The sequence below is a fragment of the Colobus angolensis genome, unplaced genomic scaffold (genome assembly GCF_000951035.1).
Source record: "Colobus angolensis palliatus isolate OR3802 unplaced genomic scaffold, Cang.pa_1.0 Scaffold279, whole genome shotgun sequence".
Classification (NCBI taxonomy): Eukaryota; Metazoa; Chordata; class Mammalia; order Primates; family Cercopithecidae; genus Colobus; species Colobus angolensis.
The window spans coordinates 2072614-2091380 of record NW_012116032.1 but is presented as its reverse complement, the minus strand read 5'-3'; the positions used below and the strand labels follow the sequence as shown (position 1 = coordinate 2091380).

The 18767-nt window shown below is 34.8% G+C and overlaps 1 protein-coding gene across 5 annotated transcripts in view; it reads left to right on the top strand.

Annotated features, from left to right (window-relative positions):
- CAMK2D (calcium/calmodulin-dependent protein kinase II delta) overlaps nucleotides 1-18767 on the top strand; it is a 319303-nt gene that overhangs the window by 267627 nt on the left and 32909 nt on the right. For 4 of the 5 annotated variants that reach the window (XM_011948374.1, XM_011948371.1, XM_011948373.1 and 1 more), the window contains one exon: nucleotides 7365-7413. In XM_011948374.1, the coding sequence (XP_011803764.1) occupies nucleotides 7365-7413 (49 nt within the window). Of the gene's footprint in view, nucleotides 1-2838; nucleotides 2899-4901; nucleotides 4944-7364; nucleotides 7414-18767 lie in introns of all 5 variants that reach the window. The other variant, XM_011948370.1, reaches the window with a different exon arrangement.

Sequence of the window (18767 nt, the reverse complement as noted above, 5' to 3'; positions counted from 1 at the left end):
GTTGCTAAAATAGGAGTGATTTATACGACACCAAAAAACATTCACCATGGAGTTTATAAAGGTGTGAAAGTGATCTTACGATGTACCAATCCTAGTTAAGTACCTTTACAGGAAATGTTTATTAACCTCAAAACAATAAATTTAACACCTGAGAAACAGAAATATCTTGCCCATGCCTCATAAGAGTAATTCAGTGCATCATACAATTATCTGATTTGATTATTTGATTCATAATTTTTTAAAAAAGAAAAACACCCTGCTTCTATTAACATAAAATAATTATGTCACACAAAAGTGCCGGAGTTCTTGTATGTTATGTTTAAAAGACATCTATGGGCCAGAAGTGGTGTCTCACACCTGTAATCCCAGCACTTTGAGAAGTTGAGGCAGGTGGATTGCCTGAAGTCAGGAGTTCAAGACCAGCCTGGCCAACATGGTAAAACTCCATGTCTACTAAAAAAAAAAAAACAGAAGTTAGCCAGGTGCGATGGCCATACCTGTAATCCCAACTACTTGGGAGGCTGAGGCAGGAGAATCTCTTGAACACAGAAGGCAGAGGTTTTAGTGAGCCGAGATTGCACCATTGCACTCCAGCCTGGGCAACAAGAGCAAAACTCCATCTCAAAAAAAAAAGACATTTGTGGTCGAACCCATGCTTTATATTTGACTCTTTGAAAAGAATGTCTTCTTGCCTTTTACTTAGAAATTCTCCTATTGGTTTTCAGTAAATTAATCTTATGAATACCTCCAAAAGATTTTGTATAGAAAAAAAATAATTTAGTTAATCTTTACATTAACAAAAAAGCTTTAACTGCACATTAAACATGATCAAAAGTGTGGTTGAGGCACATATTCATTTAACTCATGTTTCCCATACCTAACAATAAAGAATGGCTCACCCAGACAGAATGGCCTTCATCTGGAAGAGATGATGGTGTGTGTATGCTGTGTATCTATATGTGAATGTGTGTAGGGGTGTGTGTGTGGGAGGGGGAAACGTGCACTTGTACAGATAAGTTTGTATGCATAGGTGTGCAAGTGGGACATTTTCACTAAAGTAAAGCAGTTCTTGGCAACCATATCCTAGAAAAAAATCAAGTATCATATCTCAAAATAGACATAAAGTATCTCAGAATATTTCTTTCATCTGCATTCACTGATATAAACTAAATATAGCATATTAAATACATATGGTGCTTTAACCATAAGTACCCCTGTTCATTTGACAGGAAGCCAACTATGTTTTGCCCAGCACGTTTCCTGAATAGGAATTTATTTGTGTGTGCATCCCTCCTCTTTTCTCACGTACCCTGTACTAACATAAATACTGAATTTTGATCCCTCTTTAATAGACTTTTTACCTCTTATCTCTTTGGCTCTTGCACAATATCATGTTAAATTCTGTGCACTTTGATTTAAAGGGAAAAAAGGTTTTAACTATCTGCAAAATATAGATTGATGACAACATTTATAGAATTTTCCAGTAAAGGAAAGTTTAGAAGTTTTCTATCCTTTCCTGCAGGTCAAACAGCACAGTGTCACAGCTTATTGTAAAAATAACGATACCAGTAATCACACAAATGGAAATGAAAAGGAAGGAAAAATATTACATATTTAAATTAATTTATGATACTTTCTATCTTCCTCTCAATACTAGTTTTGACAGGATATATAGTTATCAGGTATAGACGTCCCAGAAAACCCAAACAATTAAACTGGTATCACCACTTGTAAATGCTCATTTGATACTCACTTATTTTATATAGTATATGTTTCTCTTTACATCCTTTTATATATTTATATTGAAAGAGTGGAGGTATATTCCTTTAGAAAATAATAAATAAAATACCTAGATACTATAGTGTAAGAAAATGAATGTTACCTTACATTTTTGTTTGAGAACCATAATGTAAGCTGTCACGCATGAGTTTAAAAGAATGTTGATTATTACTTTTTAGTCTTTGATTCTTGGTGCCCCGACTCAGTTGTAGTTTCTGGTTGCCACTGTCTACAAAGAGTCTTCTCTGTGAACCGTTAGAGTACTTATTGATCCTCTGAGTTGCTTTTACCACACAGCTTCCACAGTGGTAATGATATATTCTTTAAAGTCAAATCCAGTTATGTTAAAGCAAGGGAATGATATTACCAAATATATTCTGCAGTGATAGCAGTAGCATTGTGACAGAAAATGTAGTATTTTCCTCTTACACAACTGTAAAAAATTAAAGTCCTTTTACATTCAACATGAAAAGTTTGATTTCCCCATTAATAATTGAAGATGTAATTTTTAAAGCAGATCTACACTTATCATTTTTAAAAGCTATTGTGACACCAGCATTTTATCAAAGACCTAAATTTTCATTGGATAATTTAATTGCTCCTAAGCAAAGTAATGATGGATCCCCAGAGAAAGATCGTCTATGTGTGACTTCAGGCTCAAGAATAAAATGGGGGAAGAAAGAAATGTATTTATAACAGTGAACAATTGGAAGCTTGGAAACAGAATCCACTTGAAGAGTATGAGAATGGTTATATTCATTTCATACTCTGAAACCTGATTGGAGCTCCATTGAAGCAGTTCTTTGTTTGCTAAGGTGGCATAGCAACAGCAGACACGTCTGTTTTCTCATTGCACCATCATGGACATGGTCCAGCCTGTGTGTGACCATCGGAGACTAGCGATCATCATTCCTGTCAGTCGTCACCATGTCTTTCACGTTCATCTTCAGTGGCTCTTTATCTTCATGTCTACATCTCCATGTAGACATGCTGCGTCTAAAGATATTGGCTACCAAGGGGTTTAAGGCATCTCTGTTTCTATTTTCTGCATACCCACAGATAAACAACAAAGCCAACGTGGTAACCAGCCCCAAAGAAAATATTCCTACCCCGGCGCTGGTATACCTGGACTCTTTTGTAACCCTTCTTAAGTTCTTTACCTTTTCTTTCTTTTTTTTTTTTTTTTTTTGTGTGTGGTTTCTCTCATTTGCTTTCACTATATAGATACCATATGTATAAATATTTTATTTCATTGGATGTTGGGTTTTTTTTTTTTTTTGCTTTCTACGATATGACAAAGTTCTTTTTTTTGAGTTTTTTTGGTTAAGTTAGTTGTCAAGCAGTGTGTTCTAACATGAGATTATCTCATTTCATTGTTGAACATTATACTGATAGCTGTGGTCTCTGTAGTTGGAATTATTGCATGCTGCATTCAAAATACAGCGCTTTGGTTGCTCTTAGCTCTTCTGATGATGATAGTTCTAGATTATGCAAACAATGGTTTCTTCTTTTCATGATGCAAATGCTGACATCAAGGAGAGCTAATGGGATTGTTGCTAGACAACATAAAAGTAGACCTTATTCAGAGTTCTTGTTTCCCGCTTATTAAAACACAACAGGGCTTTGTAAGACTTCACTTTCTGAGATAAAGAGGCACTGGATAATTTAGAGCTTTTTGTTTATTGTGTTTGAAATTAAATTGTCACTGTTTCACTTTAATCCAAAGAATGAAATTGCAAATAATAGAGCTTTAAATTATCAGTGGAAACCAGTTATGTCTATCTCAATCAAATCCACGCAATTAACAACTAAATTAGTCTAACACTTTGAGATGGTATTATGTTAAAATTCAGAATTTGAATACCATCATTCAGTGCTCTCTGAGTTCCATAACGTTTTCCCTAAACTATTTCATATTTTGATTTATGATTTTCAGAAATTTTCTCAATTATTTGCTGTTCTCATGCTGTTATTTTAAATAAATTTTAAAATGTTAGAGAATCATTTCACTTGAGTTAACTATGAGGCTCCATTTAAAAACATTTAATAGAAGGACACATCAAGATAGCAGGTTATCTACTAGTAACAAACAATGTTGATCACAGCTGTAGCCAAGGGAAAGGGAGAATGGAAGCAGTGGATATGTTCTCTCTCAATATTGCAGCAGTGTAAACTATAATGGTGGGAGAGTGCCCATGGTTGAGAACTCCCAGAGGGTTGCAGTACCTCCCCATTGCCAAGATATCACATAAAGAAGGTGCCAGGCATGTCACGGGTGTATGCATATTGCATCTTTTTTTTAAATCAGTTATTTGAGTGTTATTCTCCACTTGGGAATATTTCTTTGCTTTCTGACAGAAAACAATAGAAAACCCAATAATTTCTTCATAAAAAAGCATGACTTTACAGCCAAATATCCTGCATATATAGTCCATAAAGTGGAAGGATTTTTTTAGATATGAATTAACACAGGATTTAATAGCAATATGCCTCAAATTATAGTGATTACATGATTAGTTCTAGAACCCTTTAGGTAAACTTTTAAAATATTCCTTAAAATTTTTTATGGACTTTTGAAATGGATTCTTTAGTATAGTCTTTTTTTTAAGTGTTGTCCAATGGTTCTAGAGTTTACAAGGGTATTCAATTGTGTGTTAATTATATTAATGATACCATAATCAAGTTTCAAACTAATATAACTGAAAAATATCTTCTCCGAGAATTTGAAATCATCTGGAAGTTTTACCTCCAGTGTCCTTGGCAGTTCTCTATAGGACAGACATTCACAGGCCACTCATTAAAGAGGAAAGGAAAGCATAGGATTAGGTGAAACAGTGAGTGCCTCTTCAAGTCTCTAAATATCAAAGCCTTGTTTGAATGCTGATCAAGAATAAGGTCTTTTGCATGCTGCTTCTGGGTAGGGAGGTTCCTATCTCATGGGCTCACCAGGGAGATCTTTCATCAGAGATTTTGTCAGCTGCAACTCTGACAGCAGTTAACATCGCTTTAGCTCTTGTCACTATTTCATTTTGTCAGCTGGCTCACTCTGCTCTGTCCCTCACACTAGAAATAATGTACTTACCAATGCGAACTGTTTCTTTCTCTATTTTGTTCTCACTCAGGAGCCCCAAACTACTGTAATCCACAACCCTGATGGAAACAAGGTATTCAGAAAGAATCAACATCATCTTGCTTTAACAAGACTATACATCTCATCAAATATTCAAAAAAATTAATTCATTATCTAAAAATAGGAAAGAAAATTCTAACCATTTTCTACCACACTTCCTTTTGGGCCTAATTTGTCTATAACTGTGGACATACTTCTTGCAAATAAAAATGAATGATATCTTGAAAGAGAAACTAATGTTCCCGACTCAAAGTCAGGCTAAATGTGAATGAAGTCTTTATGTCAAGATGACTGTGTGTCTTAAGCAATTCCATCTGGTCACTTTTTTTTCCCAAGACTTTGTGCTTTGTACTGTGGATATATTGTGCATGGTATTTTAGAATTTCTGGCAATATCATTCCATTGTCTTCAAAAATATCAACTTGACTTTGTAGGTTTTTTTTTTTAACTTTAGTGTTACTTTTGAGTTTTATTCTATTCTGTTGTCAGAGTGGGGTTGTTTTTGTTTTTATTGTTTGTTTCTTAATTCCCTGTTGGTGATGATGATGTTGTTGTTGTTGTTATTGTTGTTGTTATTTGGCATGAATTTGAGGAGAATCAGGGAGTTTCACTTTTTGTAAAATATGTCTGTTGTTGAGTAATACATATTCCAGTAACAGGGATTTAACTACTTAGCCTGAAAGAAGACTAATTGTTTCCTATACATTATAAATTATTTGTATAGCATGTTAACTAAATAACAGCACTAGCATACATGCCTATAGGATGAAAGACCTTTTCTGAATTTATTCCATGTGTCCAATTTATTACCTTTCATACATTATTATGTCTCTCAGGGAAGAAAAAAATTCTAAACTTTTCTCAAATACTAGATATAGTCATACATCTTCTCCATACTCTTATCAATGATGTTTAAGACTTAGAAAGCACATTGTATCTTAAGACTTAGAAAACACATTTCCTCTCTGGTTTAACATGTACTTGATCAATATTAAAACCATTAAAGTAAAAAACATGAAGTGTTATGTTCTTTAATATGAGATTTATTTTATAGTCATGACACTGCAAATGGTCTAGGTCCCAAAAAGCCTTGAGGTAGTCAGGACCATCACATATGAGAACAATTTTTTTAATAGCATTAGCCAATGAAATGCCGAGCATAACAGCTGGAATGGACACTTCAGTAGTTCTAGCTATATCATTTGTAAGAGTTACTGCATGATACTTCTTGCTTACATGAATTAGTTTAATTTTACAGTGCATGGGTTTACCTTCATTTACAGCTTAAATTTGAATACTAGGTCACATTAAGAAATGCATGAAGATTCCTTTCTTTGGTTTTGTGTGTATGGAGACTCTGGGTACACCTTTAATTAGTTTTTCCCTTGGTTTAAATATTATATATGATATTTATATAAATTGATCACTTTTTGGAATGCTGAATCTCTAAAATGACACTGGCTGGTGTTTACATTATTTTCCAGAATGTGTTTTCCATTACTGAGCTATTGATTGGAAGTTTGTTTCCAGTTATTTTTGGCTCTAGCGTTTAAATCATTCCAAGTAGAAAACTATGTCTTTCTTATGAATATTGCAAAATGTATTTGCTAGAAAATATTTTATTCATATATTATTAATGAACACATTTATCATACCATTTTAAGAAATATATCTTAATTCTGGCAGTTACAGTGTACTTTTAAGTGTGCTTAACCATCTTCCACTTAATTTGTAGTTTTACAAAGAAAGAACTTTGTCTTTTTATTATGGAAGTAGGTTTCTTATCAATAACAGCCAGTTTCTAATTATGAAAAGAATGAAAAAAGTCTAATTGTCCTTGAAAGTAAATTATTCATTATAATTCCATTGTGCTGAGGACAAACATGAAAATTCTTCTGAAAAGTACTTTCAGCATATCTCAACTTAACCCCCTTAGCTTCTTCATCAAATGATGCAGTGAAATGCTTTCTCTCGTTATAAAGGAGTAAAGCATACAGGCCTTAACATAGTGCCTGACACAAAGAAGGTACTCTTATTGGTTAATTAATTGAGAATAAATTTTTTTTCTATTTTAAGTTTCAAATTCATTCGGCTAACATATTCAATTGCTTGTAAACACACAGAAAAAGCAAACCTTGTAGGGCACTGTAACACAAAACACATCCTTACACAGTTTTTAAAGTAAACTGCATACTTCCGCTTCTTCTACAAATCACCTGGGTTTATACAGCTTCGGAGATTAGGCAACCAGAGTACTCCCTGTTTGAAATGTTTGCAGCATCAGATATTTTATTTCTGTTAAAAACCACTTAATGTGTTTGTCCATTTGCATGTCAGCATATGCACATAGCCTGCTGAAGAATTTTGCATGATGTGTATGTCACTAGCCAACTTTTAAAGACGAAATCAAGCTATTCATTGGGTGCAACCTAAAAATGTGTTTTCTTCTCATCAGGAGTCAACTGAGAGTTCAAATACAACAATTGAGGATGAAGATGTGAAAGGTATGATTTAACCAGAAATGGAAAATCCTAACTCAGAGCTTCATATATATATACATGAAAAAAAAAGTGCTTCAAATAACTAATAAGTTTAGGAAGTAGGCCTATCCTAAAACACAAAAATATTTTATTTATGAGTAAAAAAATATTTTTATAAGTATATAATTATTTCAACAATATGTTACTTTTGTCATTTTTCCCACATATTCTTTTGTATATTTTGAACTGTAGACATGTAGCATATTCTAGCACATTGCAGTAATGACAGCTAATAATGAGTTATTAGTTATAGGAACATAACAAATTATAAATTTGTCAGTCAAAAAGTAATATAAAATGTATTCACATTGGGTACATTCATAAAACTTATCTGGAAAACAATTTATATTCAAGGATACAGTATAAAAATAACTTTTTAACTTTTGGTCATCTCAAATAAGTATCAGTAGAATTTTCTATTTGGCCGCCTTTTTATCCTAGTTTTTGTGTAGATTCCAAAGATATTCTTGACCTCCATTCACTTTGGTTGCCAAGGTTCTTTTAGCTACGTGTATGAGTCATTGGTAGTGTTTCTACAGATATCTTCTCAGTGCCCCTGCACACATATACTGAACACACATTTGCAGTTAGGTCACCTCCTTTGGCCACATCACTATTTTAGAAGTATTACTTTTGTATTAATTGCATTTGCAGTTTTATGTTGTTTTTGTAATTCATTGTATATAACTACAATCTCTATAGACCAGTTATCTAGAAGACATTCTGACAAACAGCGGTAACAGTAGGATATTTGAAACATAAATATTAAAGGAAAAGAAATATAAATTGGGAGCAATGATCCATAAATTAATTAAACTTCATCTGAAAAGATTACTTACCTAATAGTATCACCATAAGTTTTAATTCTAAAGGTAGCATTAATACGATAAAGTCTTGAAAAGTTGTATTCATATTTTAGAATAAAGGACTTGGAAATTCTCAGGTCAAGGAGACATGGGGTCAATTTAGAGAATAAAAATGGCTGTAGATCACAACTTGCCAGTCATCTCTGCTGACTTTTTCCTTTTTGTGTGAATAGAACAGCTGATGCTATTAAAGTGTACTCTCTATTTATATAACTAAGCACACTGACCTAACTCTGCTAGAGGTAGTCAGTCATTATTTTTTACAGTGGAAAGGTAGATAGCTATGTCAAGAATTTTATTTAGTAGCTCTATTCATCTCACTCTTTCACTTAAGCTAAAATTTGAACCGAAGTAGTTTTATGAATCATTTATACCAGTCATATTAGATTGAAATATTCTTTTTTTTTTTTTTTAGCCAAATAAATAGATAAGCCATTTAGCTTTCCCAGTGATTCAGGAAGCATTATCTTTGTGTTTTGGATTCATTAGCTCTTTAAGCTAAGCTAAATGTTTCATATGAATTTTTACATTCTTCCCTTGAGCATGACTAAGAAAACTTGTTCATTGTCCACTGGAGAAACTAAATCTTTAAATAACTAAATAAAATTAGGAGAATACTAGCACCTCACTATATACAGTTCATCTGCCAAGGAACGTGATCATGAGAAGGGTTTTATTAAGTGGTCTTTCTCACCTGAATTTGGCATTCAGCTGTACTAAGTATTGGTTCAGGATCATTGCTATTAATCTATGTAAATGTTAATATATAAACAGAGTTCCTGTCAGTGTTACCTTGTAGTTTGTAATTTCTTTTTAATAAAATGAAATAATAATGTCAGTTCTTAGAAAACAGTTCTCCAATTCAAATCATAACAATGATATGGGTTTCATCTTGCCTCTGGGATTTCACAAATTGAGATAGTATTTGTATTATAGATACACTGAGTCTATATACAACAAGTATTAGAGAAATTCAGCATCATATTGAGATCAAAAGAAATGTCCAGTTGCTCGTTTAACCCAAAGTGCTTTGGTTTATTCCCTTAATTAATACATTATTTAAGTTTCTGCTTAATTTTACTGGTGTGGATCTAGCCAAAAATGTCATAGCCATACCTCATTAGGACTCATTTGTGTTCTCTGTAAGACCCAGACAGCCTTTTGTAGACTAACCCTTTTAATATTGAATGATACCAGAAACCTTTAAGACTAGAAGACACTTTGAAAGATTGCCTAGGCACCATCATTTTTACTGGGGCAAGTGGTACATAAAATAGTCTTAAATGATTTTAAATTATTTATTATGCTGATTATCTGTTTGTGTGAGAATCTCCCCATTTATCAGTGCGTGGTCCTCAAGAAAAACCCTATATGTGAATAATTATGCTGTCTCGTTTTTACTTTAGAATCTCTGTGGCTCTCAGTAGCTTGGTAGGGAATGTGTTTATTGTCTAGTTCTGTTGAAACCCAAATTTACTCATATCTAACATCTTACAACTAACATCCAAGAACTCACAAATACTATCAGTTAAATAATCTGACCAAAACTGTATCCTATCTACAAAGCCATGTCTTATCTACAAAATTGTGTGTCTTCCACACACATACTTTTCAACCTTCTCTTTTTTGTAGACAACATTGTTATCAGTGAGACACCATACTTGTTGACATATTCTTAAAGGCATGCCCCCATACATACTTCTGCATGCGAGCACATGCTCTACCCATTGCTGCTGGCTGCCTCGGATATAGTGCATCAAACACCAGCACCTAGACGTACGTTGTTTTATGATTGCACATGATTCCTTGAATAGCATGTCACATGCCTCCCATACCAAGGCAGTGCACATTCTGCCCCATCCTCAAGGACTAACCTGGCAGGGACAGCTTCTGTGTCCTCTCCAATGTAGAGAAACGTGGAGTTGTTGGAGGAGGGGATTAAACACTGTGGTGACCTGGTCAAAGGAAGAAATGAGGTAAACTAACAACAGAGTTTTTCTTTCTGGCCTCTTTGAGTGGGTAAAGGCAGACGGGCCAGCTGTTCTCAAAGATAAAAGAAAGCAAAAGTAGTCAGAGATCAATGGTTCTTCAGTCTGGAGCACCTTAGAAAGCCAGGATTTAAAGGCCTATTTTTCTTCAGCTCTTCTTATTAGTTTCCATTGAGAAATCATGGCCCCAGTCTGTATAATACTTTTGAATTGTGTCTAGGCTGTTTCTTCATTCAGCAAATATTTATTGAATCCTTTCTATTTACCTAAGTTCCACGTGCTTCTCTTTGTAAACTAGCCATATTCAAGAGATTTGAATGTGTCAGAGTCAAAATGCTGCTTCCTACCCTTTATATGAATCTTGTTGTGCTATAATGTAGGCCCATTTATCTTACTTAATATAATAGCTATCAGGAAAAATTAGTGAAACCCAACATAAATGCATGTTTTATCCAAAAAAAAAACCTCAGTGAAACCCAGGAAAAAAGTGAGACCCAAGATAAATATATTTTTAAAATCTAAAAGTTATTTTATTTCCTTTTTCTTAAATACCTTCAACATTTAGCTCTAACCACATTTTTCTTCCCAAGCTCATAATCATCCTAAGGGACTTGAATTGTTTTACAACTCTTCTTTCTAAAACGCTTCCAGGGTTCATTGTTTTCTTTCTCCAAGGCAATGTGTTGACACCCTAGTGTTGACCTATTCAGCAACTTTCTAATTTTTGTTCTGTGTTTAAAAACAAATACCTCTGATGCTATGTGAGGAAACTCAGCAGCAAACTCAGTGTCATGGAGAGTTACTAATAGTTTAAAAGCAAATGAGAGTCTGGGAGTGGTGGCTCACACCTGTAATCCCAGCACTTTGGGAGGCTGAGGCAGGTCGATCCCTTGAGGCCAGGAGTCCAAGACTAGCCTCACCAACATGGTGAAACCCCGTCTCCACTAAAAATACAAAAATTAGCTGGGCACAGTGGTACGCACCTGTAATCCCAGCAACTCGGGAGACTGAGGCATGAGAATCACTTGAACCCGGTGGGTGGAGAATTGCAGTGAGCTGGGATTGTGCCACTGCACTCCGGCCTGGGTAACAGAGTGAGACTTTGCTTTAAAAAAAAAAAAAAAAAGCCAGTAGCAGTGGCTCACACCTGTAATGCCAGCACTTTGGGAGGCCCAGGCAGGCGGATCACAAGGTCGGGAGATTGAGACCATCCTGGCTAATACAGTAAAACCCCATCTCTACTAAAAATACAAAAAATTTAGCCGGACGTGGTGGCGGGCACCTGTAGTCCCAGCTACTTGAGCGGCTGAGGCAGGAGAATGGTGTGAACCCAAGAGGCAGAGCTTGCAGTGAGCCAAGATCGCGCCACTGCCCTCCAGCCTGGGTAACAAGCGAGACTTCATCTCAAAAAAAAAAAAAAAAGTGAATGGGAGTCCTAACAAAGCATAATTACCATCATGGAAGCACTGTGGTAACAACTGCCTATCCTATACTAGGAAAAAGAGTTTTCTCCTTACAGCTAACTAGTGTTTTCAAAATACACAATTCTTTAGGCCAAAAATTATTTAAATAGGCATTTCCATTTTTAATCCATTTCCAGTAAAACAGTTACTTCCATTAATTTAAGGTGTTATCAAACAGCTGTCATCATTAGCTCTTAATTAGCAGTTGACAGTACAAACTGCACTCCTCGCCAGGAATGTGGGTGTGCCTAGAGTCAGTGATGTGTAGCAGGAGTTCTTTCCACACTGTATACATTTGAAGACTGCCCTTTGGTCTGTGGCTGTAGCCACAGTTTGCAGAACCTGTCGCTGTAAGCCACAATGCCTCTCTACCTCACAACCCGCCCAGCACCATTGTTCAGAGTCACCTACTTCCTCCTGATGGGTGTGTGTCCATATGGTCCATCTGCTGCTGTTTCCCAGCATTCCTGTGCAGCACCTGTTGAAGTTGGGCTCCTGTATGCCTTTGTGTCATTTCTGTCACCATCCTGTTTCCAGTATCTCACTTCAGCTCACCATTCACCACGAGCTTGGATCTCTTGCTGCGTTTCATCCTTCTTACAGATCTAGGAAAGTGGAGCCCTTTACAACAAGCAGAATCTATGGCTATGAGACTGTGTGTGGAGACTTCATCCTGCTTGAATTCCTTTTTCCTTTTCCTGATTACTAGGTAGTAGTAATGAGGATGTTTGCAAAAGGCTCAATTAAGGACAAAGTTGTTGGCACCCTTATTACTTGAATGGTGATTCGTATTTGATGACACCTGGATATCGTGGTCTAAGCTAATTTATAGAATCACTTGATGAGCTGTGTGTGTCTTCTATAAATATGTACATTAGTGAATAGTATGATGACTGATTACCCAGATTCAACTATTCTTAAGTTCTGTTTGATCTATGAAAACCTACTTTTCTGTGTGGGATTTCCTAAGGCAGATGATCTCATTATACTTATCTTCTTCGTATCTACATGTAATTTGTATTTTAGGACTTGTCTTGCATACATTTCTCACTTCCAGAAAATCTGCAAATTAAGAAAATCTTGAGTATTTTATTGTGGGACTTTTGATAATTGTGTCATTCCATTAGGTTAAAAGTGTCTTAGAGGAAACTGTAGTGTATAATAACTTCTTTCAGGTTTCTAATCCAAAATTTGATTTTACAACGTTTATTTAGAAAAATTACTGTCTGCATATACTCCCTGCTGATTTTTTAAGTGTTGTATCAGAATTAGTAACTTATAGGACTGATGGCGAATTTATTGTGTGCCACCATGAATTTAACACAGTTTCATTGTCTCTATTTTTGTATATTTCTTCTATTTTACCTCTATACTCAATTTTTCTCTTTATTCTTTGCCTCCTGCCAAGTTATCCTAAGTTTTTCAGTGATAATCTCAAACTTGTTTAGCTCTGCTGACAAAATACAGGGTCAGACTGTTGCCAACCCCATTTGAAAACAAGGTCCAAAATCAAGACAAATGGAACCAACAAACAAAAACATGTAACTTCTCATTTTAACGTAAGGAAAACATCAGCTCACTCTATATTAATAAAGTTTATCTGCTCAAAATTTCTATAAATAGCTTTTCTTGTGAGTTTGTGAAACCCTGTAATGAGTTTTAGAAATATCCACAGCAAAAATAATGTAGCATTATTTTATAAAATACTGCATAAACTCTAAAGACATGTATATGTTGTAAGATTTCGTCCATCAGATTCTAAACTTTGATTAAGCTGTCAGTTTTTAAACTCTGAATTCACCTTAAGAATTAACTTTAAGAATTCAGAGTTTAAAAATCTAACATTTACCAGCTTATACCTACTGTTCCATTATCGGAACGCTAAGCATGTGGGAGTTATTTATTTCCTACTGCTCAAGGTCATCACCAAGGTCTGATTTTCCACTCATGCAAAATTTCAAAAAATTGCAACCTCCTGCATAAATGGGCTAACTAATCATAGATATTACTTTATGCGGGAGTTAAAAATATAAGAGGTAATCAGACTCACACTTTGTGTAATCAAAAATTTCATCGTTATCCAAATATAATTTACTTTATAATATAGTTACATAAATGTTGATTGTAAAACTTCCTCATTTTTATTCATATATCTATTTTTTCCCATTACCTAATAAAAATTGTCCTATTTAATAAGCTACAAATTTAAAGTTTGTGTAAAATTTTAAAATATTACTCCTTCTATCTTCTTTATCTTTTCAGATTATGGCTTTATCACTTTTTTTAAGTGATGTAAAATATAAAATGTCAGCAAGTATCTGATTTGAATCTGAAATCTATACTGTTTCTAATTCTAACCTTTATCTAACTTGCTTTGAGCAAGTTGCATAACTTCCCTGTGGCTCAGGTTTCCTTATAACAGCAGAATTTAGATATTGAAATCAATAATACAGACTTTTAAGCTCTTTTTCTACTCTACTGTGATGTAATACTATTAATAGATTGCTGTAAGATCTCTTCTATTTTAAAAAATATATAAAATGATACATTCTAAGATAAGACATATTATTATAAAACAATTAGATGTTAATAATATAAACTATTCAAGCAGTCATAGAAAGATATTTAACTCAAAGTTGAAAGAAACTACGTTGCTGCAGTTTTAGGAAATCTTATTAAAATTGGGAAAAAATGATGTTCACCACTAACCTGAATATCCAAAATGTTACAATAGCACTATAGGGCTATAAAGTTACTACTTTAAACACATTCCAGTGAGAATTATTATGAGGTCAAATTTTATGTTTCTAAAGTTTCCATACAAAATTTCTTTAATTTCTAAAATTAAATTAATATTTGAGCTCATTCATTTCTGTATAGAAGTTAAATCCTAATTATTTGCTATGTTTTCATTAACTATGAATTTTATGTAATTCTGAAATATTTATTAGAATAAAATAATTGCTTGAGTGAAATAATGTCTCCTTTGCTGAGTTTGTATTATTTTATACCACTAAATATATCTATAAATTATGTGAAGTTATTTGTCTGTATCATGATTCTTTTTGTGAGTAAGTGGAGTGGCCCTAATTTTATTTTCTGCTATGGATTTCTGCTATAACCCCCTTGATTTGGTCAGGAGGAATTAGGTCTAAAGTATTTAAGAAATTAATCTTAATCCTGTGCAATTTTAATATTCCACCAGGTTACAAGTGATTTTATTTCAGGCTAATATGATACATGAAAAAGTAAGATATTAGCAAGTAAAAGCAGGGAAAGCATTATTCAGTGAGGAGCTTAATGAAAGAGCCTGTGTAGAAATAAAGAATTTTTATTTCTCACATCTGAAACAGTGGTATTTTCATTTTTCAATTTAGTGCAACAAATATTTTATGAACACCTGTAATGTATAGTATTCTAACTAAACTACAGAAGATTTAGAAAAGAAAGATGATTCTGCAAGATAATGTTGCAGGCAAAGACACAAATGATTGAGAGAGTTTCAAATGGACTGGGCTAATTCTGAGTGGATTATGGGGACTATATTCTAGCATAAATCAATAGAGAGTGACTAAACTACAATAGTTGTATTCAGTCCAGGGAGGGAAACTCAACAAGGCTGCTTTCCTAAACATTTCCAAGCTTTGTTGTTACATTAAAAAATAATTTAACAGCATTGGCTATCATGTAAGTATAACATTAGGAAACAGAGATTGGGTATAAGGAAAACATAAACATGTCAAGGATTCAGGCTTAATATTCTTGTACTTGGAGGTATTTTTGGCCATAAGGTAATAATGCAATCAATATATTGGATAGGTGTAATGGCACACATTTTCTGTCTGTATCTTTGCTGTGAGTTTTCCTTTCCAAAGTTCTGTAATATATTAAAACTGAAATATTAAGTTTTCCTAATAGTTCTGAGGTAAGAAAAGATTATAATCACCCGAGCACAGTGACTCATACCTGTAATCTCAACATTTTGGGATGCTGCAGCCAGAGGATCTTTTGAGGCCAGGAGTTTGAGACCAGCCTCGGCAATATAACAAGACCCCATCTCTATAAAAAAAAAGAATTTATAAAAAATTAGTTAGGCATGGTGGCACACACCTGTATACTCGAGAGGCTGAGGCAGGAGGAGGCCAGGCATTCAATACCACAGCGAGCTATGACTACACTACTGCACTCACTCCAGCCTGGATGACAGAGCTAGACACTGTCTCTTAAAAACAAAAAAAAAATCAGAGGAGGAACTACTTAATCTCTTTTTTGTGACTTTCTTCTGAAAATTGAGTTTATAGAAAGCTGGTCTAACCTGAGAGAGTTCATTCACTTTTCATATCTCTTCACCAATGGTCATTCTGAAAGGACTCCTCAAAGATATAACTCCTGAACTTAGCTTTAAAGGGGAAGGTACTATTAACCAGGTGACGAAGGTGCGAGAGGAGAAACATTCCCAATAGAAGGCCCAGAAACAAAGCATAGTATGTCTGAGGTATTGCAGGCAGTCAGGATATTACTGAAGAGTGAAATGCAAGTTGGAGAGTGGTAGCAGATCAAGCTTGAGAGGAGGGAAGGTGCTAGTTATGGGAGTGTTGACCATATAAAGGAGCTTGAGCTGACCTAATATTAAGAGACGAGAGGCATACATCACAGACAAGGATGATTCTGCAAGATAATGTACCAAGCACCTGAGGAATATAATATAAACAAAGTTTTAAAACTTTGTTTTAAAGTTTTAAAACTTTAAAGTTTTAAGCAGAGGAAAGATGTGGTAAGATGTCCACAGGTAGAACACTCTGGTGATTCTGTGGCATATGCATTTGCAGGCTATAAGACCAAAGATGGTAAGACCAGTTGTAAGACTGTGTCTAAAGGGAGATACATGGTCAAGGGAGGGTTGAGTTTTGTTTTGTTTATGTTTTAGGATGAATGAATCTAGATCAAGTTTGTAGGCCAATGATAAAGGACAAGTAGGAATGAAGAAATTTCCTGTTCATTTTTACATTTATTTAGTAAGTTACTCTTTCAGGAAATATTTAGTGAGGGACTACTAGGTGCCAAGCCCTGTTAAAAGCACTGGATATTCAGAGGCAGCAACAGAAATAGGATTTCAATTTTCATGAAAGTTAGATTTTAGTGGGCAGAAATAGCTAATAAACAAGGCTCATAGTTTCTACCAAAGACTTACCCTTGGGATAAAAATGATCACAGAGTATCTAAAGACTTTACCTTACATTATCCTGATAAAAACTCCATCTGTTAAGTAGGTCTTATTAACTCAGTCTTTCAAAAGAACAATCTGAAGCTTAGAGAGATTAAATCATATAACCACTAAGTGCTTTAACAGAAGCTGGGATCATGCTTTGAAACACTGCACTGAACCACTTGGGGATTTATGGAATCCCTCAGCCATCACATTACTCCAATATTATATCCTATGCATTTAATAATATGTAAAAGTATTCCAGAAAGGTTAGTGGCAAAGGCACTTGCCAGGGAGGTTTTCTATCAAACATGAAGACTTCCAAGTTAGGTAGCACAGTCTAATCTTACATCTGCAGAAATCATCTTTTGCTCCTGGGATCAGGTGTGAGGCAGTAAATAATGAGGAAAAGATGAAATGTAATTCAGGATAATAGCTCATCTTTTGTAAAGAGCCCCCAAAGAACCTTAAAACCATTGCTACTTACACAGTTTAGCTCTAAAGCTGTGAAGGAATGTGTTGACTTGATTGGTAACAGCATATTATTTGTCAGTTTTTATGAAGTTAATTCTACTGAATAGAACCAATTGGTGTCTTGCATTTATATATAAAATGTTGTACCACTGTATTTGTAAAACATTTTACCACTATGTTTTAGGGCTTCTTCTTTTTTTAATCTCATTTACTCTGTACAGCAAGCTTGTAAAATCAAGAAATACAATAAGGAAGGGACTGAGAACATTGCAACTATGTAGCTATGAGCATAGATCTGGAATCATACTAGCCCTAATGGCCTCCTTTCAGAGAAGACCAAGCACTTTGACAGGAATTAGGGATCTAGACTCATTGTCAGAGAGAGACAGAGATATTTTAAAGCTATTCCTGGACTTGTCATCTATAAGAGAAGTGAAAAAAGGACTGTAAATTGGTCTTTAGAAATTAGACACTGGGTTACTAAATTCTATGGCTGGGTAGAAGGGATGAGGCTTGTGAATATCACAATGGAACCAGGACCCAGGATGGGAGTAGGTAAGAAAGGGAAGTTTGGATAGAATGGGTATTTAGGGAAAGGCTTTTTGAGTAAAATGTGTAGTTTTAAACAAGTCTACAATTAAATTATTTGTTTCAGAATGCCCTACAGATTTCATGAGTCTCTCACTATCTTCCCTACCTAACACAAAATTTAGATTCTTGGTAAAATATCCGTAAAGTGACTCTGATTACTTGACTTAACCAATTATTGCTTATATGGAAACAGACATTCTCATAGATGCCTCCCTTTTTCTTTTAAATAAAAATTGGGAATTTTATTTTCACCTTCCACATTAGTTCCCTTATGTATTTCTACTTTTGATTTTGACCTTTTACTGTTTTCTCATTTTTTTATTTTTTAGAGACAAGGTCTCTCTCTGTCATCCAGGCTGGAGTGCAATGGCTAAAACAAGAAATAATACGTGCATTAAAAAAATAAATATGGCCAGGCACGGTGGCTCACACCTGTAATCCCAGCACTTTGGGAGGCCGAGGCGGGCGGATCACCTGAGGTCCGGAGTTCAAGACCAACCTGGCCAATGTGGTGAAACCCCGTCTCTACTAAAAATACAAAAATTAGCGGGGCGTGGTGGTGGGCACCTCTAATCCCAGCTACTTGGGAGGCTGAGGCAGGAGAATCACCTGAACCCTGGAGGTGGAGGTGGCAACGAGCTATGACTACACTACTGCACTCACTCCAGCCTGGATGACAGAGCTAGACACTGTCTCTTAAAAACAAAAAAAAAATCAGAGGAGGAACTAC